Below are 25,352 nucleotides of genomic sequence, written 5' to 3'. Positions count from 1 at the left end.
GTTTAGGCTTAGGTCGGTGCTTGCTGAGAGATTTAGGGCGTGTAAAGCACTGGTCACACACATTGCAGGCGTAGGCTTTGGCCCCACTATGAGTCAGCAGGTGGGAGGCCAGACCCTTCCTCCCCTGGCCTCACTCTGTGTCTTCTAAGATGGCGGCGCAGGACCCACTCCTTACTGAAGTTCTTGCAGTACTGTGAACAGTTAGTTTGTCCCTTCTGCCTGGGTCTCCAGGCCCTCCTCCCCCAGCTCCTCCTGATCATCACCCAGCTCCTCCTGATCATCACCCAGCCCCAGGTCCTCCTTTCTGGGATTAGCTAGCTCCAGTGTGCCCCGGCTGGAGGGTCGCTGGCTGGCCTCCACACCTTTACACGCCTCCCTGAAGATGATTGTCAAGCTTGACGTTTACCATAGTGAGCTCATACTCCAAGTCATGCGCTGCTTTCACGAAACAAGATACAGCTGTCAACTCTTCATCAAACTCCAGAGTGCTCTCCTCATCGCTCTGCTTCTTCTCTTGGACCGCCTGCATTAGCCCTACAGTGGAGAGATGTAATTACAGTAGCTAACGTTAGCGAAGTAAATTCAGTAACATGTTATGTTGTATCATTCAGCAAGCACAAGTTATATTCTGTAAAAGCAAACAGAAAAATTCGGAGAAATTAAATGACAAATGTACCATGCACAGCATCACCTGGAACATGGTTTGTATTTGGTACCGCAGCTGCAGTGTTATGGTTATTGAGCTGGTCTGTGAATGAGCTGAGAAGGCTCTCAGGTTCATTCTCCCTGCAGGTCTCTCGGTTTGCCCATCTCAGACTCCTTCTCTGATCTCTCTCTGACAAATTGGGCCACACTGTTATTCAACCACGACAGGATTTCGCCGTGACATGTCTATGCAATCTTTCATATGGCTTTCAAAATCTTGCATGTTATCGAGGCCTGATTGTTTTATGATGGTAGCTTTGACAGTTGTGCTTCCAGTGTCTTTGATGGCATCATTGCAGTTTAAATTAGGTAATGTATGCTTTAGCAATAAAGTTTATATCCATCAGTCGTTTAGACCCCTATAAATGAGTGAAACCACAGTTTCTGTGCTGCCTTTCTTTGATAAAACACTTTTGTCGTCGGCCCCGCCATTACCAGTAACGTGTTGAATGAAAATGCTTCTTCTTCTTTGGATTAAAACGGAGGTTGGCATCCAACATGTTGCACTACCGCCCCCAACTGGACTATAATATAAATCCATTTTACTTAGTGATACAAAAAGGGGAAAGTGGAAAAATAAATAAACTAACCCCCACAAAAAAATATATATATGCAAATATATAACAACTAACCTTAAAAACCCACCACCACATTCCACTACTTTGACCCTATCTGCTCCGGCCAATGGCCTGGAAGTATGGAACACCACCAGTCAACACACACCTTTTAACTTTTCTGAAATCAAATTTTGTATACCCAATACTTCTCTGCAGCTGCCACCACAACATCTATTTTCGGTGATTTACGTACCATTTCTGCAGTACAGTTGATAACCTATGAATGCTAAGAAGCCAACCATACTGATGCATATATCGCTTGTTGTCCTTTCCCTCTGTGCTGGCACAGATCTACTACTCACAGGGATCCTCTCAGGATCCCTCACCCTTGACCCATTCTCCTCTACTTTCTTCACTGCCTCAGCATTCGTCACCTTCTGTACTACTCTGACTCTAGCCATCTCAACCTGCCTCTCTCTCACCGGACACATCTGATCCCCAGCAACGTGGGCACCCCTACAGTTGACACACACAGGACCGGCAGTGACTCCTCTGTTTCACCACACTCACCACCAGGTCTACTTAGCACCACAACGGCGGGCATCACAAACACCAGGAATCTTCAACTTCAATTGCTCCATCTCCATACTTAATGCTACCCCAGAAATCACTAATTTCAATGGTGCCCTGTTCCTAAGAGCAAACAAAGCAAGAAACAGATCTTGACTCAAGTTGCGTGACACGGAGCGCCCGCTCCCTCTGGTCAGAAGAATACAAACAAATATCACAAGTCTGCTACAGGTTACCTTCACTGGCTCAACTGCACCCAACTCCTTTCTCACCCACCCTGAAACCACAAATGGATCTGCCAAAAGACAAGGATACACTTTCTTAAAAAATGTAAATCCTACTGGACAAGATTCTTCTTTATCATGTCCATTGATCGCCAGGCTCGGGTTCCGAGCTCTTCACCACACCTTCTACCTCACTTAACTCGCCCTCATTCACTTCCATTTCACCTCCAGAACTCGGTCTGGTGCACTGCTCACTCTGTTTTCACTTGACACCACTCTTCTTCTTCACCCCATCTCCATTTTTACCACCATCTTCCTCAAATAAAAATCCAACCCCTGCTTTCCTCATACTTTCCTCTTTTCCCCCCTCCATTGCTCCTCAAAAATCCAGATCTCTGTGTCCCTGTCCCAACATTCCTCTTCTCCCGACTTTGCTTGCGGCCCAGTGGCAGTCCAACTTAACTCCATCTCATAATCATCCTGCTCACCTTGGAAATGTGTATTCTCCGGGCGCCAACATTTTGAGAGCATGAGCAGTGGCCACACACAGAAAAACGACCCCCAAACTCAACTCTGTTCTACTCCCTTCGTGGCTGAAAACCTTCAGCTCTCTCTTGGTTCTATGCAATTTCGCTTCGGTTCGTGTCCATGCACCATATGAACTACGACCCTTTCTCTGATTCATTTCTGTTACACCCAGCAGCTCAAGGTGATCAGCCCGGACTCAAACTTGCCACAGTGCTGCTCATAAACCTAGTGTCTTTGCATATACATAGCAGAGGAGGCTGGTGGGAGGAGCTATAGGAGGACAGCTTATTGTGTCAAACCACGTTTGACTTGGTTCCATGTTTTCCATTGTCATAGAAGTTCATAAAATTGCTCAGTTGAGTTGGTTGAAACTAATCTTTTCCACCACGTGTTCTTTGCCTTGAAACTAATCTATTCCATGCCACCACGTGATCTTTGCCTTGAACAGAAGAGGTGCCATAATGTGTGTGGAGAATGTGAATTTATCATAGACATTAATTATAATTTTCATTAACTAAATTCCTGTCCCTATTTAGTCTTACGTTGCATTAAAATGTGTCTAATTTTATTATCAAATGATCATCAATGAATGAATTAGTCAAACGTTTTCTTAGAAATGATTACATTTAAGATAGCACATAAAAACAGCGATAGAAACAACACAGACAACTTTTTACTTGAAAATAACGTCACATTTGACAAACGAGGTTGAACCTTTGAACACACATACAATCAGAGTAAAAACATTCACTTAAAAAAAAGACACTTTAAAAAGATAAGAGATACTCATGACAGCCAAGCATTAGGATTTTGATATGTCACAACCAATCCATGTTCAATTTAACTGTCACAGCTTGAGTTAGAAGATTTGTAGAACTACTATTAAGTGTTCACTCAATTTAAGTGCTGCTTTACAAAAAATAACAAACCGAGGTCCAGTCAGTAGAACAAGAATGTTCACTACAAATGTAGTGGTCCCTTTTCCAGTTGTTTACTACAAATGTAGTGGTCCCTTTTCCAGTTGTTCACTACAAATGTAGTGGTCCCTTTTCCAGTTGTTACACAACAACGCCATATGGTTATCTCAGCGTGACATCATTCGAACAAATTCTGTAAAAAGAGAGAGAGATCATGACAGAAAGAGAGTTAAATGAAAAGGAGACATGATTATCCCATACACAGACCAACAAAAAACCCAAGTCGCTGCTTCTAACAAATATAAATCAGTACTGAAGTTGAGCATACACACACACACACACACACACACACACACACACACACACACACACACACACACACACACACACACACACACACACACACACACACACACACACACACACACACACACACACACATATCTCTCACCCTCAAAGTCGACCAGTCCGTCCCGGTTGAGATCCACGTCTCGGAGGATCTCGTCGATCTCTCTGTTGGTCAGCTGTTCTCCCATCAGCTTCTTCATAGCCTCCCTCAGTTCCATTATACTGATCTGACCATCACTGTTAGCGTCAAACTGTGTGTGAGAGAGAGAGAAAGGGACAGAGAGAAAGGGGGCTAAAGTGACAGTTACTCACATTGAGAAAGACAGCAACCACCTCTGTAAGCTTTGAAACCACACAATCTGAGAGAGAGAGAGCGAGAGAGAGAGACAGAGAGAGAGAGAGAGAGAGACAAAGACAGAGAGAGAGAGAGAGAGAGACCTCCTTGAATGCATCTCTCAGTTCTTTCACTCCGATCATGTCTGCTGTCTCTGCCAGCATCTTTGGGCCCATCAGCTCCACAAAGTCCTCAAAGTCTAGTTTGCCGCCACCTACAGACCACATAAAAACATTACTACTATTACTCATGGTTACAATATGTCTTTCATTGCCTAAATATTCCTTGATTTTGTGTTTCCTTGGTTCATAATTCATTGCAATAATCAACCTAAATTCCGCCATAGCACTCAAGAGTTTCAGATATTCCATGACTCTGTGGTTTCCGCTGTCTCGTGATGATGACATCCGACTCACAGATGGACTGGCCCAGCTCGATGAGCTCCATCTCTGTGGGCATGTAGCCCATGGTCCTCATGCACTCTCCCAGGTCCTTGTGGCTGACATAACCATTCTTCTTCCTATCAAACTCCACAAACGCCTCGCGAAGCTCTGCAAACACACAGGCACGCGCATACGCACACACACACACACACACACAAACATACAAGTACACTCACAGGGTAAGAATTAGAGAATGTACATTGTAAAACATGTCATGGTACGATTCTGACTGTGTGAGATAGAAGGGGAAAATCTACCTTCAATCTCCTCTGGTCGTAGGTCCCTGTCCTGTTGGAGGTAGCAGAGGCACTCACATAAGCAGACTGGTAGTGGCACATGAACACACACACACTGCATCACAAACACACACACACGCACTACATCACAACCCCACGAGACGTACGACGACGACAAAATCTGTTTGCTCATGTACCCGCGACAAGACAAACAACGTACGTGCATGTTTTCATGTTGATACAAAAACTGCCGTCAAACACACAGATGTAAATCTAAAGATCAACAAACACAAAATGTTCAACCACTGATATTAGAAAATACACAATGGGCCTCAATCACAAAGACAATGGGAACCAATCAGCCAAAGGTAGAAAAAGCAGGAGAGAAAAGAAGAGAGAGAAATTCTGCCATTTGTTTTTGCTTGATAAAATCTACATCTTTTTGCTATGGTATGATTCATTTAATAGCAGAGGTGGTACATGTGATTTGTAGCGTGCCAGTAGACACACATTATTAGAAAGAGTAAACCAGGATGCTTTGCAAAGTTAGACTAAATATTATATCTATCTAGTACACTGCTTCTAAAGATATAATACAGTATCAGTCAAAAGTTTGGACACACCTACTCATTACAGAGTTTTTCTTTATTTTTTACTATTTTCTACATTGTAGAATAATAGTGAAGACCTCATCACTATGAAATAACAAATATGGAATCATGTAGTAACCAAAAAAGTGTTAAACAAAACAAACTATATTTTCTATTTGAGATTTTTCAAAGAAACCACCCCTTGCCTTGATGACAGCTCTCATGAGGACCGCCACAGGAAAGACCCAGAGTTAGCTGTGCTGCAGAGGATAAGTTCATTAGAGTTAATTGCACCTCAGATTGCAGCCCAAATAAATGCTTCACAGAGTTCAAGTAACAGACACATCTCAACATCAACAATTCAGAGGACACTGCGTGAATCAAGCCTCCATGGCCGAATTGCTGCAAAGAAACCATTACTAAAGCACACCAATAAGAAGAAGAGACTTGCTTGGGCCAAGAAACTTGATCAATGGACATTAGACCGGTGGAAATCTGTAATTTGGTCTGATGAGTCCAAATTTGCGATTTTTGGTTCCAACCGCTGTGTCTTTGTGAGATGCAGTGTAGGTGAACGGATGATCTCCGCATGTGTGGCATGGAGGAGGAGGTGTGATGGTGTGGGGGTTCTTTGCTGGTGACTCTGTCTGTGATTTATTTCGAATTTAAGGCACACTTAACCAGCATGGCTACCACATCATGCTGCAGCAATACGCCATCCCATCTGGTTTGGGCTTAGTGGGACTATCATTTGTTTTTCAACAGGACAATGACCTCCAGGCTGTGTAAGGGCTATTTGACCAAGAAGGAGATTGATGGAGTGCTGCACCAGATGACCTGGCCTCCACAATCACCTGACCTCAACCCAATTGATATGGTTTGGGATGAGTTGGACCGCAGAGTGAAGGAAAATCAGCCAACAAGTGCTTAGCATATGTGGGAACTCCTTCAAGACTGTTGGAAAAGCATTCCAGGTGAAGCTGGTTGAGAGAATACCAAGAGTGTGAAAAGCTGTCATCAAGGCAAAGGGTGGCTACTTTGAAGAATCGAAAATGTAATATATATTTTGGATTTGTTTAACACTTTTTTTGGTTACTACATGATTCCATGTGTGTTATTTCATAGTTCTACAATGTTGAAAATAGTAATAAAAATTAAGAAAAACCCTTGAGGTGTGTGTCCAAGCTTTTGACTGGTACTGTATATCTGAACCTAAATCTACACAGATTACATTGTATGAGCCATGTTTGTATTATGGACCCGGTAAAATACTTTCACAAAACATAAATCACTGTAGTAACCAGATTATTGGGTAGTGTGGGGGGGGTTAGGAAATGTAGGTGGTTTAGTGTAAGTAAGACCCTTGGACATATAATGTGAATTGTTTACTGACACACACACACACACACACACACGTCCACACACTGTAGGTCGTGCCTGTTTTGGTGTAGTAGGTCATTAGGTTGAGTTTGTTTGGTGGCAGAGAAATATAGGGAGAGACAATCCCTGTAGATGTCTTTCTCTTTACTATGGATGTTCTTCTTGGAATCTCCCTGTATGTGATAAACACAGTGCAACACCACATCAAGGTTTGGTTGGACTCCTCTCTGCCTGCAGTATGTACTTTATATAGCACGTTTGATTGGTTGTCCCATGATGAAAATGAAATGATTGGGGAGAGAATGTTATGTGGTGAGAAGGAAGGGAAGATGATCATGATGTGTGTGTGTTGGTGTGTGTGTGAATAGTTTAGTATGTAATTGTAAGTGTACGTGTGTGTGTGTGTGTGTGTGTGATTGAGTATGCGCTTGCATGCATGTGTCTCAGTATGTGTGTGTATGTGTTCACTAGCGTGTGTACGTACGATCTGGCTGCTTGCAAAGCCCTGTTTGAGGAAGATGCAGGCGGGTCCCACGATCCTGTGTAACATGGTGCAGTTCTGGACCAGTGCAGACAGTGGCGCCTTAAATTCCTCGTCCTCACCCGATTCCTCCTCGCCCTCCGACCGGGGCCCCTCCTGGCCCCGGTCGGAGGATTGGCAATCTCTGTCAGACTTTTAGAAGTTTAACTCTATCTACATGACAAGCCCTATCAGCCAGCAGACCATCAGCCCAATAAGTCTAGCTCTCTGTCTGTTTATGTGCTGGTCTGTGTATTGGTTACAAGAACCTATGCTTTCCCTCCATCTCTCACTCTCTCATCTATCTCTTTCTCTGCTCTGTTTTCCGAGGCTCAGTCTTGGCTCAGAGTTGGATTGGGGCGTTCATTCTGGTAAGTGTTCAGACACTCTGCTCAACTCAGAGACTCAACACAGTGTTACATAACACACTTACAGATTACATCTAGTCAATATGATAATACCAGAGTTGTGTTTAGTTACAGTTTTTCTCAACCTGTGTACAAACATTTTTTGGAAGTGTGGTTAAACTAACCTACAGCAAACCAACAATGATCAAATGCTTAAGTACATTTGCAGAATGTCTGATAAGTTTCTTGCCTTTATGCCTGGATTGCATATACTGTATTAGACCCAGTTTTACAAAACTGTAAATACAGTTGTCATCAATGAATGCAATATTCAATGCAAAGTGTTTTGTTTACAGAATATTAACATGTTGTTTTCATCAGAAGAGAAAAGGTTGCAAATGTGTTCACTGTTTCTGGCAATCAGTAAATACGACTACACAACATTGGAAATGGAAGGTACAATATAGGGAAAGCTCTAGGCAACAGGGACTGTCAAATTTGTACGATTTTTTACAACATTGCAGATATGCAGAAAATAAAGTGGAGTGACTTCTAAGGGACTTTGGGTTACTCCTAAACATTCCCACTGTGTAAAAAGTGGTTGGATCAACATTGTTTCCACATCATTTCAACCCCAAACAAATCTATGTGATGATGTGGAATCAATGTGGTAAATCAATTTGCCAATCGTTTTTTTTCACCCAACTTTGAACCGAAATCCAATGACATGGGTAATGTTTTGTTGTTGATTTCACTTTGAATTCACATTAGTTGACAGCTCAACCAAATGTGAATCAAAACTATACGTTGAACTGGGGTCTATGCCCAGTGGGTTGTGACCTTCCATTATAGAGCTTTACTTTGGTGTGGATTGAGGCCTATACATTCATATCAGTTGTGTTCTCCCATTGTATTCACCTTCCTTATTTCTATTGGGGATTGTGTTTCTGCAGCCGATGGAAGGTACAGTACTGAATACATGGCATTGGATTGTGTTTCTGCAGCCGATGGAAGGTACAGTACTGAATACATGGCATTGGATTGTGTTTCTGCAGCCGATGGAAGGTACAGTACTGAATACATGGCATTGGATTGTGTTTCTGCAGCCGATGGAAGGTACAGTACTGAATACATGGCATTGGATTGTGTTTCTGCAGCCGATGGAAGGTACAGTACTGAATACATGGCATTGGATTGTGTTTCTGCAGCCGATGGAAGGTACAGTACTGAATACATGGCATTGGATTGTGTTTCTGCAGCCGATGGAAGGTACAGTACTGAATACATGGCATTGGATTGTGTTTCTGCAGCCGATGGAAGGTACAGTACTGAATACATGGCATTGGATTGTGTTTCTGCAGCCGATGGAAGGTATAGTACTGAATACATGGCATTGGATTGGGAAGATATTGATGAAGGATTCCTGAGCGGTGTGCTTATTTTCTATTTTCTTTTTGATCAGGAATAATATTGTAATTTCCCATTATTATGCACCTTTTGATAGTTGTATTTCCAATTTTGATCTTCATGATTTAGTGACTGCAAAGCAAATATTTTGATCACTAGAATCAAAAACAACACACACTAACTTTCTGCTTTGTCAGCTTAGACTCAAGAGAAATTCATGTTTGTGTTAATCTTTTTGCAGACAGTCATGTTCTTTTGAGTAATGTATTAGCGATTGTGACAGTAGCATATAGAATTGATGAATATATTTAAGTTTTGAGAAGGCGACTACCTTTTGAAAATGCATTTACTGTTTTTCAGTGGGCCACAGAATTCTGTGTCTTGAGAACACTTTAAAAAAAATCAACAACATTGATCTATAAAAACAAAATGCTTGTATGCGCTTGAGAATAACTGTAGAATCAAAATCCACGTCTGGTACAAGATTGATCTGGTTGTTGGGCCTGCCCTTTAGGAAACACAAGGATAAAGATCTCTGGGGAGTAATACTGCTTATCAGGCTCGGAGATAATCAAAGAAAGATCTCCATTGTACAGAGATGCAGAGACATTATGCATATAAGTGAAAAGGAAACGTCATAGATTGTCTCTACTGGAGTTTTTCAGAATAATCACGTTGAATTGTTTCAGATCAATGTTGTTTAAAAATGCACAGCACCTATTCTAAATTGAGTACTTTGCAGAAAAAATACATTTTGCCAATATTTCCAGGATACTACACACATCAACACACAGACAAGGAAATAGCAAGCAAGCAAAGGCTTCTCTCGTCCCATATCTTTAAAAAAAAGCTAATAACTGCTCTTACCTTCTTCATTTTGTTTTTCATGGATGGCTTAGTACAATTTCCCATCCCTTTTCCTCGGAGTGTGAAGTAACACTCCTGACCCTCCTTCTCTTTTCCCTCCCTCTCTATTCTATTTTTATTGTTCCTATTTTTTCTGTCTTTCTCTCTCTCTCTCTTCCCCCTTTCTTTGGAGTTCCAAAGGTCCCACCCGAGATTAGAGTTCTGAGGTGGGGTCCAGGAGGTCCTATCACCCAGTCACATCGTGGTCTGAAGTGATGTTCATATCAGAGATGAAACATACAGTAGAACCTCTAATCCACACTCAGAAGATCCTAAATCCCATAAACAACATCCTGATCTGCGTTTAAGGTCGCCTAAAACAAACATTAACCTAGCCCACTTCTATGTCTGAACAGAAAAGAGTTAATGCGGTGCATTACTCTGTCCCTCTCGCTCCTACTCACTCATCAAGTCTCAATTTGACCCCTTCTTAAATCCCCTATCTCTCTACCCCTCTCCCTCTCTCCTTCTCTCTGTCCCTGGAGCAAGGCTTGTTACACCATTCAAATGACTACATCTACGTAGGGGGGTGAGATGCAGACAGACAGACAGAGAGGGGGAGAGATAGACAGAGAGAGGGAGGAGAGATAGAGAGAATTAGAGGGGACAAACGCAAGGGATTTAAAAATTCCTATCCCTCCATTTCAGATTAAAGGGAGAGATTGAGGGGTAAGAAGAGAAACGGATAGAGTAAGGAGATTGAGAGAAACAACGAAAGGGAGAAATTGAGGGCAGGTTGGAGAGAGAGGTGATACAAGATGAAAAGAGATGATGAGAAGGAGGAGTGATGGAGAGAAAAGGATGGAACATTCAGAGAGACAGGGAGAAAGAAAATCAAACTGGTCATGAGATAAAAATCTACGGGAAAGCAGGAAGAGAACAAGACAAGAAGCAAAACAGGGAAAGAAACAACAAATGAGCGAGGAAGAAAAGAGCCAAGAGTGAGACTGATGCTCAAACAGCCTGGAAGCAAGCTGCTGTTTTGGACTACCATTAGATGTGTGTATGTGCGTATGTTAGAATCACACACACCATTAACTGTATGCGTGTGTTAATCATATCCAAACCAAATACGCGCATCACAGGCGACTGCTCTAATTGGTCTGTTTTTAAAATCAATAAACACATCTTCATGCTTTCCTTGGATGTCAAATATAATATTCTCTCTGATTGGTGCATGATAAAAGCATTACAGAGGTTCTAATCCGAGCTGTAAGGCTGTCTAATCCAGAGACACAGGACATAATATCAGACACTCCAGGACAACATTTAAACTGTGTTTCTGTGCCACAACACTGACTCACATGACTAAATAAATACTATGACTACTGACGGGAATTACATGCTGTATAAAGAGAGAGAGAGAGAGAGAGAAAGAGAGAGAGACCGAGACAGAGACAGAGACAGAGACAGAGACAGAGACAGAGAGAGAGAGACCTACAGGATTTATTTATTGTCAACAGGGGCAGATGTTAATATACGGTAGCCTGACTTTGTAGAGCTTATTACTAATGCATACCATTCTCCTTATGATGAACCTTGGGGGCATAAGGCTAGGGGTTAGGTTCCATAGACGCTCGTCTAAGGTCAGATTTGTGTTTCCCCCCCCATATGGTTAAGGTTAGGATTGGGAGAAGGTAAAGTGATGCCAGATCTATGCCCATTGGTGCCTAGATGGCCCCAACTACTATCCAGAGAGTGTGTGTGTGTGTGTGTGTGTGTGTGTGTGTGTGTGTGTGTGTGTGTGTGTGTGTGTGTGTGTGTGTGTGTGTGTGTGTGTGTGTGTGTGTGTGTGTGTGTGTGTGTGTGTGTGTGTGTACGTGTGTACGTGTGCATGTGTGTGTTGTATAAATAACATTTGTAGTAGGATATACATTTTGTGACATTCCATGACCACTCAAAGATGAGGCTTACCTGATGTAACTTGGCATCAAATTCTGCCAAATATTTATTTAATATTTGATACTGTAGTTTGGTCATGTCCCTCTCTACCCCTTCCGGCTCTCTCTCTCTCTCTCTCTCTCTCTCTCTCTCTCTCTCTCTCTCTCTCTCTCTCTCTCTCTTTCACACCCATTAAAACCCAGACGTATGGTGATAGTAGCAGATAAGAAGTATGAGTGCCAAGATTAACTGAGTGACAGATGTCTGTTACAAGATCAACCGACCGCTTTTCCTCTATACTTTTGGAGACAGACTTGGATTTAGATCAAACGAACATTTTGGCTCATGTCATGACGGAATCTTTAACAAGTACTAGGTCAGTTCTAGGGCAGTTCAACACTGCAGTGTCAATTTAATACCACTAGAGGACAGCTTCTGTCCAAAATATAGTACAAAATATAGTACAAAATATAGTGTTCCATAAGTATTTGGCAGAATTTAAAGCAGCAATCAGCAGCTGAAACAACAAAAAAGTGTACTCCCCGTACTGTAAAAAAAGGTAAAAAAGTAAAAAGCTGACGGATGGGGCTGGAGAAATATAACAACTCTCAAATTCATAGACCGAGCTATGGATGCAAGGACTGACCATCCATGATATCAAAATGATTGTTTTAACCATGTTTTCAGGCAATATAGTGTTTGTTTACATTTACTTTGTTAACAATCATTGGAGTAAAACAAGCTTATATTTTGGGTTCTGAAGCTCATTAGGCATTTAGAAGTTGTATTATTCAAGAATCAATGGGTATATATAATTCATTTATAAGTCACAAAATGTATGTAGCAACTGCAGATTGCCACTTTAAAACCACATTGTATTTTATTTATATAGCCACAAGGGAAAATTTTCCTTGTTTAATAAATAGGATCTCTACAGATCGGTGTCCCACCCTCGGGACGGTTGAGCTAATGTGCGCTAATGTGATTAGCATGACGTTGCAAGTAACAAGAACATTTCCCAGGACATAGATATATCTGATGTGTCTAAATTCTTGTTAATCTAACTGCACTGTCTAATTTACAGTAGCTATTACAGTGAAAGAATACCATGCTATTGTTTGAGAAGGGTGCACAATTATGAACTTGAAAATGTATGAATACACCAATTAGGCACATTTGGGCAGTCTTGATACAACATTTTGAATAGATATGCAATAGTTCATTAGATCAGTCTAAAACTTTGCACAAACACTGCTGCCATCTAGTGGCCAACGTCTAAATTGCGCCTGGGCTAGAATAATTCATTATGGCCATTCTCTTGCATTTCAAAAAAGATGATACAAAAACAAAACGCATGTTTTTTTCTCTGTATTATGTTTTACCAGATCTAATGTGTTATATTCTCCTACATTAATTTCACATTTCCACAAACTTCAAAGTGTTTACTTTCAAATGCTATCAAGAATATGCATATCCTTGCTTCAGGGCCTGAGCTACAGGCATTTAGATTTGGGTATGTCATTTTAGGCGAAAATTTAAAAATACTTAAGAGGTTTTAACTATCCTTTTGTGGATTTCAGGTGTTCACGAGGAAAGAAGAACAAGATCTCTCACACACACACACACACACACACACACACACACACACACACACACACACACACACACACACACACACACACACACACACACACACACACACACACACACACACACACACACACACACACACACACACACACACAGGGTAAATCAGGACTAGTCCCAGGACAAGTCTGGTAAACAACACTCATGCTGTTGATAGGATAAACATTGTTGCAACCACTGCCATTAAAACTGATTACATATCTAATTGATATTTTATTATCGATCATGTCAATTAATCATGTCACTCTGTTGGGTTTCTGGTTCTGTGTGTTCTGAACAGCATCTGATCAGGTATCAGTATTAGACCTCTCTGTCACACGACCAGTATGGGTGTCAGCTCAACCCCACAACAACACACACGCACGCGCATGCAAGCACATGCACACACACACTTTGTTTGCTCTGCATGCCTAGAGGACGGAGTGTGTGGTAAGTGTGTGTGTATTGAGACAGACTCAGGTAGACACGCATCATGTAACCTGACTCTTACCCCTGACTGGAAGTAAGGCTCTGGTCGCTATGGTGATATGCGTGTAAGAGCCGGTAATTCTGTAGATGTATTGTGTTCTGATCAGGTGTCAGATACTGATATTAGTATCCAGTGACTCAACTTGTCAACTACAGGAACTCTGCAGTGCCTCAGTGAGTCAGAACCAGAGCCGAATACGGGCACAGGGGAGAGCAGGCCAGGCCAGGCAGGACAGGCCAGGCCAGGTAGGACAGGCTAGGCCAGGGGAGAGCAGGCCAGGCAGGACAGGCCAGGCCAGGCAGGACAGGCTAGGCCAGGGGAGAGCAGGCCAGGCCAGGCAGGACAGGCTAAGCCAAGCAGGACAGGCTAGGCCAGGGGAGAGCAGGCCAGGCCAGGCAGGACAGGCTAGGCCAGGGGAGAGCAGGCCAGGCAGGACAGGCCAGACCAGGGGAGAGGGGAGGAACCAGACTCCTGAGGGCAAACCTACTGCCCCCGCCCCAAGACTCTGAAGCGTACTGTTTGGTGTTTATTACTCCTGGGGCTTAAAATGATATCTGTTACGAATTATAGTTTCCTATTGTAGCAGATGCCAATGAAGAGCTTAAACCCTCACACACGCTACCACATAAACCCTGAACACAGATAAACAACACAACTCTGTTAGCATCAAGGCTAACACTTAAACATGGGATATAGGATAAGCAGCTACCGTAAAGTATGGGGACAGAGTCAGCGTTTTTATTTGGAGCAGGGGGCCTTAGAACTTCAATCAGGACCTTGGTAGATTGCAATCGTGCCTTGGATGGACACGGACACACACGGACACACACGGACACACACACACACACACACACACACACACACACACACACACACACACACACACACACACACACACACACACACACACACACACACACACACACACACACACACACACACACACACACACACACGGCTAAAAAAGGCCTATCCCAGGGCAGACCCGGCTCTTACCGGTCCAAATGCTGGGTCCATTATAGGGAGCAGGTCTATGGACTCCATCTCTTCCTGCTTCTGACCACTCGTCTTCATCACATCTGCCACCTTGTCCTCCACATCCAGGTCCTCCTCTTCCTCCTCTTCATCCCCTGTACCTCTCTCTCTATCTCTGGGGAAGGGGGTGGGGGTCTGGCTGTACCTCCTACCATGGGGGGGGTTGACTCCAGCCGCTGAGACTTCTGAGTCTCCACTCTGCTCACTGGACCGCCTCCTCTGCTTAATCTGCTGTTTCTGAACCTTCTTACTGATCGCTGCTTTTACCTGCATGGGGAAAGTACAGATGAGAGATCCATTATAACAACGTTGATACTGATAGTCAGGAACTGAGTCAGATCCATACAAGTGTTTCATACAAACTAAGAAATGAATCAGATATTATTATTTCAAATTGAAAAATAATTGACTAACGAACAAATTGGTGTTTGAGGTAAAAGTCACAGGTAAATTCACAAGTATTCTCCATCAATTAATCTTTTTCTCTTAATTTTATCCCATAACATCTGACAAAACCCTAAAGATGAACTTTTTTCATATACCGTACCTGCAAGGTGATCCCTATCCCCGCCCCATTCTATATCAATCCACTCATCTTTTCACCCTCAACTCCCCTCCCCTCCCCCTACCCCGAAGGTTATCCACACACACACACACACACACACACACACACACACACACACACACACACACACACACACACACACACACACACACACACACACACACACACACACACACACACACACACACACACACACACACACAATATTATCTTAAACTCCAAGAGATGCTAAAACCTCTCATAACATCTATGTTTGTTCACTAGAGTTAGAGAGAAATTAGTCAAATTTAAAAGATAATAAAATTATACATTGTGTAATTAATTCACATGAAAACAAACCGACACAAACACACCCATACACACAAACACACACCTGTTTTGCGCTTTTCCCGTGTTGCGAGCTCATCCCTGCTGAACCACCTCCTCCGGCGGAAGAATCCTTCGGAATGATCATGAACATCTCGGTGTTGTTTTCTTACACACTCTATCTCTTGCTCCCCCTCCCTTTCTCGCTCCCTCTCTTTCTCGCTCTCACTCTCTCTCTCACTTCCTCCCTCTCCTCTCTAGTTTTCCTAGTGGATTTTTTTAAACAGACACTTCAAACTGACTAGTTCTGTATCTATTAAAGTCACTTTGTCTGGACTCTTCTAATTTCTGCTTTGACTTGCTATCTCTCTCCCAAGTTTAAAATCAGAAAATAGCTAACTTTTCCTAAATAAAATTGTTCTCCCTTTGTACTCCCTTGATTTCCCTCCCCTTCTCTTTACTCCCTTTCCTCTGTCTCTATCCCTGTTCAATGGTTGTTAGTGCGTGCCTCTCTCTATCTCTCGTCCTGTTTGTCCAGGTGAGGGGGTTTTATCATCATGTGTCCTGAAACTCAGGGATTGAGTTCCTGCCCCTCTCTCTTTCTCTCTCTCTCTCTTTCTTTCTTTCTCTCTCCCTCTCTCTCTCTCTCTCTCTCTCTCTCTCTCTCTCTCTCCCTATCTCTCCATCACCCCCCCCCCACACACACACAAACACTTTGTCTCTCTCTGTCCATCCCCCTTTTCCCTGTCTCTCTCTCATGTTGTCTGTCTGTGATCGGTTTTGTGTAGTGATAAGTTGTGTCTGCCCAGGCCCTGGCCTTTGTTGGAACGCTAATTGGATTTTCATTGAGGTGTTCAGGTCAGCCTTTCAGGAGGAGGGCAGGGGGGATGAGTACAGATTCAAACATGACATGTCATCACCATCAAACATGAACATGCATGCATGGATAAATACATCATGTAGGCATGACTAAACACACACACAGTTGAGGGTACAAAAACACACACACAAACAGTACCAGTCAAAAGTATATACACACCTGCTCATTCAACGGTTTTTCTTTATTTTTACTATTTTCTATATTGTAGAATTATAGTGAAGACATCAGAACTATGAAATAACACATATAGAATCATGTAGTAACCAAAAAAGTGTTAAACATATCAAAACATAATTTATGTTAGAAATTCTACAAAGTAGCCACCCTTTGCCTTGATGACAGCGTTGCACACTCTTGGCATTCTCTCAACCAGCTTCATGATGAATGCTTTTCCAACAGTCTTGAAGGAGTTCCCACATATGCTGAGCACTTGTTGACTGCTTTTCCTTCACTCTGCGGTCCAACTCATCCCAAACCATCTCAATTGGGTTGAGGTCAGGTGATTGTGGAGGCTAGGTCATCTGATGCAGCACTCCATCACTCTCCTTGGTCAAATAGCCCATACACAGCCTGGAGATGTGTTGGGTCATTGTCCTGTTGAAAAACAAATGATAGTCCCACTAAGCCCAAACCAGATGGGATGGCATATCGCTGCTTAAGGTTGTGGTAGCCATGCTGGTTAAGTGTGCCTTCAATTCTAAATAAATCACAGACAGTGTCACCAAAAAAGCATCCCCACACCATCACACCTCCTCCTCCATGCTTCACGGTGGGAACCACACATGCGGAGATCATCTGTTCACCTACTCTGCTTCTCATAAAGACACGGCGGTTGGAACCAAAAGTCTCAAATTTGGACTCAGACCAAAGGACAGATGTCCACCGGTCTAATGTCCATTGTTCGTGTTTCTTGGCCCAAGCAAGTCTCTTTTTATTATTGGTGTCCTTTTAGTAGTGGTTTCTTTGAAGCAAATCGACCATGAAGGCTTGATTCACGCAGTCTACTCTAAACAGTTGATGTTGAGATGTGTCTGTTACTTGAACTCTGTGAAGCATTTATTTGGGCTGCAATCTGAGGTGCAGTTAACTCTAATGAACTTATCCTCTGCAGCATAGATAACTCTGGGTCTTCCTTTCCTGTGGCGGTCCTCATAAGAGCCAGTTTCATCATAGCGCTTGGTGGTTTTTGTGACTGCACTTTAAGACATTTTCAAAGTTATTGACATTTTCCTTAATTGACTGACCTTCATGTCTCAAAGTTATGACGGACTGACGTTTCTCTTTGCTAATTTGAGCTGTTCTTGCCATATTATGGACTTGGTCTTTTACCAAATAGGGCTATCTTCTGTATACCACCCCTACCTTGTCACAACCCAACTGATTGGCTCAAATGCATTAAGAAGGAAAGAAATTCCACAAATGAACTTTTAACAAGGCACACCTGTTAATTGAAATGCATTCCAGGTGACTATCTAATGAAGCTGGTTGAGAGAATGCCAAGAGTGTGCAAAGTTGTCATCAAGGCAAAGGGTGGCTAATTTGAAGAATCTCACATTTAAAAAATATTTTGATTTGTTTAACACTTTTTTTGGTTACTACATGATTCCATATGTGTTATTTCATAGTTTTGATGTCTTCACTATTATTCTACAATGTAGAAAATAGTAAAAACAAAGAAAAACCCTGTAATGAGTGAGTGTGTCCAAACTTTTGACTGGTACTATACCTGTGTGCCGTGAACTAAACCAGCACACAGACTCTATGCTCAATCACAGCTTGGCTTAGAGCATAACTCTAAGCTCTTCCTTACATGGACATGTATGACATCACCACAGATATTTAATTCCACTGAAAGCATCTGCTTTCTAGAAAGAAGTAATAACCACCTCTGCTCTTCCTTCTCATTCCAGAACAGTACTTAGCCCTTAGTCTATAGGATCGTGAAGGACCACAAATAGTTCAAGGATAAATAAATGATGAGCATCACTCTCCATCACTTCGGCCGATCTCCAATCAGTTTCAGTTCAATAAACAAGGACTATCAATGTAACCTAGCCACATACTGTTTGTACCACAGGAGGTTGGTGACACCTTAATTGGGGAGGACGGACTCATGGTAACGGCTGGAACGGAATAAATGGAATGGTAATCGATTTCCATGTGTTTGATACCATTCCATTACTCCATTCCAGCCATTATTATGAGCTGTCCTCCCCTCAGCAGCCTCCTGTGTTTTGTATTACCACCTACATCTATTATGTGTAAATTGGGTTGAACTCTGTATCTTATGTTACAGTATGTCTTTATGTAATGACACATGGAACATTTCCAAACAGATTATAAAGTATTCTATCCTATTTGCCCCGCTGTTTTCTTGACCTCTGGCCCCTCCTCTTTCCTCCTCTATTCACCCCTCCCTTCTTAGCCAGCTCTTAACCTCTTTCCGGCTGAAAAAGAAGCTGATAGTACTCAAGCTGAAGGATAAGCGTATGGTAACAAACCTTTCTCCAGTTCCTAATGAGGTTTCCATTAATCACATTAAGCCTGTCTCTCACTCCCCCTATCTGCCTGGTCATTAGTTATTGATTGGAGAGCACAAACTCAGACCGGGAGAAAAGAGATCCATTACGACAAAAACATCCAGAGTTGCACTGGTCAAAAATAGAATGGTGTATTTTACTAAGGGATAACTCAGGAGGGCCCGAGGGAAAGAGAATGATAGTTAGAGAGGTGGATAAGGGAGAGGAAGAAGCTATGTTTACACCTTGGATTAACATGTGGTTCCTGTCATCCGATCAAGATGATCTGATCAAGATTTGTTGTGTCTACACATGGCAATTAAATGTGTCTCTTATCTGCCCTCTGCTTCCATATTGTGACCAGTTCCCTGGTCCCTCCCCGTGTGCAAATTAATCCAACTTGCCTTGGAGCTCCCTTATGACACAAGCTGTATAAATTGTCTGAAAACAGCACACTTTTATAGTCAATAGTTTGACACTGATCATCACAGCCTATATTTGTTATCCAACGATTTAAAACTGGGTGTAGGCTACTGTCCCCATATCTTCGACCTGTCCACAGCCATACAAATAAATATTATTTCGTATATCCTCCTGTTTTAAAACACCAAATCAGCTTTGTAGGCCTAGGATAATTAGCGTACCAAAAATGTGTATTTCTAAAAATATCTACACCTACAGCCAGACGCCTGGTCAAATGATGAAAACGGATTAAAGCAGCAATGGATCAACATGTCAAAGGAGCACGCATATAAAGCAAGTACTCTGGCTTTATAAAGGAATAAAGTGTCAATCAAAAAGTAACCTAAAGAGTCCTTCATATTGTAGGAAGGACTGCATATTGAACAGTGGCCTCGCTCATGCTTACAGAAAGCTATGCGCCTTTACGTATCAGTTTGGACATATTCTGCACTTTATTGCTAGCGATTTGTCTGGAAAATGCTAAAAGATTCACAGAATGTAGTATGCTAAAATCGAAAAGGATTGCATTATATTCCAGGTGTCCGATTCTTATTTAGTAGCCTTGAAAAAAAAGTGACATGTTGGGAAATCGACCATGGCCGTGGGTGGGTTTCCTCCAAATCATTGATCATTCAGTAACGGAGTCTCCTTCACTCATCGAGAGTTGATCGACTGATATACTAGCATTACAGAATGTAAATTTAACCACACATGTATTGGGGATACATGGGACGGACTATGATGGAGTAGCAGCAGAAGAGCGCAGTGCATGACAAGTCTATGGCAAGGTATAATGTGTAGGCATAATTGCTGTTTCCACCTGTACCTTTACATCTAGCCAGAGGGGACTTTTATAACATTTCCATAGGTACGCCACTATATTATAGCGCTGTATTATTTTCCTATCTGATATAGCAACTGAATTCGACTATTCACATGACCAAACAGTTGATAAAGCGCACAGCAGCTTTCCCTCAATATTGCCACAGCACTGCCCAGAATGAACGGTGGGCGGTTGGTGGGATGTTCACCCAATACCGCTCTGAATAAAATGGGCACTGGGTTCTCCCATTTCAACTCCTGCTATTACAGGCCTTTCTGTTCTATGCTTTAAAATATAACATTTTTCGCTGGCATTGAACCTGCGAACGAGGAACCCTTTGTCTCTCATTCAGAAACAATATGTCTTCATATATATATATATTTATATATGCGTGATCTAATTTCGATTGGACTGTGGCACTTGGTTTCTAATGAAAACCACCATGATCTTAATTCTGGAGGGTCGTAGGAGGATTATCCAGAGACAGAGCCGAGTGGATTTGAGCCTCTCTGTTTGAGGCGACCCAGGTGTAGTGGTGTGAGGCGCTAAATTATCTTTATGAAACACTGGAAAAATGTATCTGAAATGAAACCCAGGGTTGTTTACTAGTCCAATCATTAATCAAAGTCCTCTCCTTGTTCCTAGAGATCTACCTGTATGCCTATGATGAGTTATCTCTCCTTGAACAGAGAGAGAGAATGAGGGAGGGAGGTGATGGATGGATAAACAGTAATGTAAAACGGAAGGCTTGTGTTACTGGATGTAGATTAGCCTTGGAGTAATGCTATCTAATTACAGATAAGATAGACAGATGAACTAGAAGAACCTTTATCATTAATTTGTTTGTTAAAGAAGGGATGGACAATGAACTTACTATGGGCCCGATTCAGTCTTGCAATACAGTGCATTTGGAAAGTATTCAGACACCTTGACTTTTTCCACATTTAGTTACGCTACAGCCTTACTAAAATATATATTTAAAAAAAATCCCACATCAATCTACACAAAATACCCCATAATGACAAAGCAAAAACAGGTTTTTAGAGTTTTTTGCAAATGTATATATAAAAAAAGAAATATAAAATTTACACAAGTTTTCATACCCTTTGCTTAGTACTTTGTTGAACAACTTCTGGCAGCAATTACAAGCTTGAGTCTTCTTGGGTATGATGCTAAAAGCTTGTAACACCTGTATTTGGTGAATTTTTCCCATTCTTCTCTGCAGATCCTCTCAAGCTCTGTCAGGTTGGATGGGAAGCGTCAATGCACAGCTATTTTCAGGTCTCTCCAGAGATGTTCGATCGGGGCTCTGGCTGGGCCACTCACGGACATTCAGAGACATTCCACTCCTGTATTGTCTTGGCTGTGTTCTTAAGGTCGTTGTCCTGTTGGAAGGTAAACCTTTTCCCCAGTCTGAGGTCCTGAGTGCTCTGGAGCAGGTTTTCATCAAGTATTTCTCTGTACTTTGCTTCGTTCATCTTTCCCTCGATCCTGACTAGTCTCCCAGTCCCTGCCGCTGAAAAATATTGCCACAGCATGATGCTGCCACCATCATGCTTCACTGTAGGGATGGTGCCAGATTTCCTCCAAATGTGACGCTTGACATTCAGGCCAATGAGTTCAATCTTGGTTTCATCAGACCAGAGAATCTTGTTTCTCATGGTCTGAGAGTCCTTTAGGTGCCTTTTAGCAAACTCCAAGCAGGCTGTCATGTGCCTTTTACTGAAGAGTGGCTTCTGTCTGGCCATTCTACCATAAAGGCCTGATTGGTGGAGTGCTGCAGAGATGGTTGTCCTTCTGTAAGTTTTTCCCATCTTCACAGAGGAACTCTGGAGCTCTGTCAGAGTGACCATCGGGTTCTTGGTCACATCCCAGACCAAGGCCCTTCTCCCCCGATTGCTCAGTTTGGCAGGGCGGCCAGCTTTAGGAAAAATCTTGTTGGTTCCAAACTTCTTCCATTTAAGAATGATAGAGGTCACTGTGTTCTTGGGGACCTTCAGTGCTGCAGAAATGTTTTGGTACACTTCCCCAAATTGGTGCCTCGACACAATCCTGTCTCGGAGTTCTACGGACAATTCCTTCGATCTCATGGCTTGGTTATTGTTCTGACATGCACTGTCAACTGTGGGACCTTATATAGACAGGTGTGTGCCTTTCCAAATCATATTCAATTGAATTGACCACAGGTGGACTCCAATCAAGTTGTAGAAACATCTCAAGGATAATCAATGGAAACAGGATGCACCTGAGCTAAATTTCAAGTCTCATATTCAAAGGGTCTGAATAGTTATGTAAATAAGGTATTTCAGTTTTACATTTTTAATACATTTGCAAAAATGTCTAAAAACCTGTTTTCGCTTTGTCATTTTGAGGTATTGTGTGTAGATTGATTAGGGGAAAAAATAAGGTCATCCATTTTAGAATAAGGTTGTAACGCAACAAAATGTGGAAAATGTCAAGGGGTCTGAATACTTTCAGGAATGCGCTGTAAGTAGACTTAACATACTTAACAAGTAAAACCAATTGACTGTAGTCCATGTTAAGTCAACGTAAGAATAGTTGTGTGCCCATCTGAGGATACAATAGCCTGTGGTGTTATGTTGCAATAGACTCGTAATACCACATATATAAATTATGTAAAACACAAGCATATAGCTGTCCTGCACCAAATATAGAAGGGATTAGTATTTAACAGCTTTCTTATTTTTTTCATATTGTATTGTGGTATATTCTGGTAGCTTCTCGCTTATCAAGTTTAAAGTGTCAGATATAGAAGGCTGAAACAATGTCTGGGTGATAATCCTACACACACCACACACACCACACACTTCCTGCGCATACACGCACCTGTTCCCGCTCACACACAGCACACTCTCACACACAGACACACACGAACTTAAGACACGTTCTCAGTACTCAGCACCACCTTGAACCTCTGCTCTAATCTGAACCCCTTTCTGACCGGTTAGTTCTGCCAAAAATCATTTAGCACCACAGCCAAGGTGTAACATGTTGAAATGTTGAACGCAGCCTCTGTCAGCGCCAGGGGTCTAATTTCCAATTAAGGGCATGGCTCAAGGTATACATGTTTGTCTGTTTCATTCGTTCCGGGGATCCTATTACTATGTGCAGGTTGGCGTGCCTTGGGATGATGGGTGTGGCGATAATGGATTGTCAGTATGTTCATGGCAAGGTTGCCCATAACCACTGGTACCTGTTCCCCTTATCCCATGGCATGCCTTCCTGGGTATGTATTTTGTGTGTTGGCCAGAAATAATATGAATATTGATTGAAATGTAATACATTGATAGACGATTGAAAACCTATGTACTGATGGAACTCGGGATGATTTAACCCTGTTGTGCTTGTCAGCAGTGATTGCACGGAGCGCTAGACGCTGAAGGTGGTGTCCGTGAGAAGCCTTCATTGAGTTGCTTGAATAATTGAGATTGTGAATGAACAGTACATGTTTGTATATCCCTGGCATACTCCACTCCCTGATGCAAAGAACCTGTGTATTTTAGATTAGTCTGAGGACGTCACCTCGTATATAAAGAAGATGGCGTAGTATGGCTACATGATTCATATTTTAGGTGTTAAATCCCTGACCTGACACATGGATTTTAATCAGTGATTTCTTTAAGTGCAGCTCTTAATCATTGAAAGCTCGTTCTCTTTTGTTGCCACCAGTGTGAGAATGACGTGTCGGGTGGCCGTTGTGTTGGACTGAAATAGAACAACAGTCTGAATACACCGTAGTCAAGCTCGAAAGAACAGCCACAGTTCATTATCTGCATGTTCTCAAACAACAGGCCAAACATATGACATGTATGTGTGTTGATAGGTTTGGTTTCTGAGCTTTCTATATTATTAATCATTAGGTATATTATTAATCATTAGGTGTATTATTAATCATTAGGTGTATTATTAATCATTAGGTGTATTATTAATCATTAGGTATATTATTAATCATTAGGTATAATAGAGACATGAGGGGTGCCATAAGTAAGCTTGGGAGGGGCTGAGTGCAGGGAAAACCTATCACATGTAGCAGTACTGATAAGGGGAGGAACCATTTATGGCCCATATCACTCAGCTCCCTGACTAGCAATAACGATGCAATGTTTGGCGGTAAGGAGGAGACTCCACCCAAAGTGGGGTATGTATACTACCATGGGTGAAACCATGTTTTTGTCTAATGCAGCTGTATTGACCCTCTGGGAAGAATAAACTTGGTTTAAGCTTTCATGGTGTCCGTTGAGTTTTTACTCTGAAAATTAGAACCTAACAGTGTGATCTATCTGTAGAACGACCACATTGTGGATGTAGCACAGCACATTTTTATTCTACAGTCAGCCAATGTTTCCCCCAGGTCCTTTACGCTACTGGATCATTCCTATCTCCCCCTACCCCCAAACACACACGCACGTATAGGGTGGGTATTGTGTTTGAGTGCCCTCCAGTGGACTGAAATAGAACAACAGTCTCAATACACTAAAGTCAAGCTCTAAAGAACAGCCAGACACAGTTCATTATCCATCACAATGGATTATGACAACCTACCCCGAAGATTATACACACACACACACACACACACACACACACACACACACACACACACACACACACACACACACACACACACACACACACACACACACACACACACACACACACACACCTTTCATTATATTGCTATTGGAGTCAGTTAGTACATGAGTAGAATACCTTTTCACATGTATATACTCTTTTA

The 25,352-nt window shown here is 42.2% G+C and overlaps 1 protein-coding gene across 1 annotated transcript; it reads right to left on the bottom strand.

The window, feature by feature from the left end:
- Nucleotides 1-3,668: 3,668 nt before the first annotated feature.
- LOC120047440 (calcium-binding protein 2-like) lies at nucleotides 3,669-10,018 on the bottom strand. The gene is made up of 6 exons (XM_038992968.1): nucleotides 9,974-10,018; nucleotides 4,884-4,914; nucleotides 4,600-4,734; nucleotides 4,288-4,397; nucleotides 3,953-4,100; nucleotides 3,669-3,694 (listed from the first exon to the last, which is right to left on the bottom strand). The coding sequence occupies exons 1-6, from the start codon at nucleotides 10,016-10,018 to the stop codon at nucleotides 3,669-3,671; spliced, it is 495 nt and encodes a 164-aa protein (XP_038848896.1).
- Between the last annotated feature and the right edge of the window lie 15,334 nt (nucleotides 10,019-25,352).

This window comes from Salvelinus namaycush, chromosome 5 (assembly GCF_016432855.1).
Source record: "Salvelinus namaycush isolate Seneca chromosome 5, SaNama_1.0, whole genome shotgun sequence".
In the NCBI taxonomy this organism is placed as follows: Eukaryota; Metazoa; Chordata; class Actinopteri; order Salmoniformes; family Salmonidae; genus Salvelinus; species Salvelinus namaycush.
Note: the sequence above shows the minus strand (reverse complement) of the source record. Positions and strands in the feature narration are given on the sequence as shown.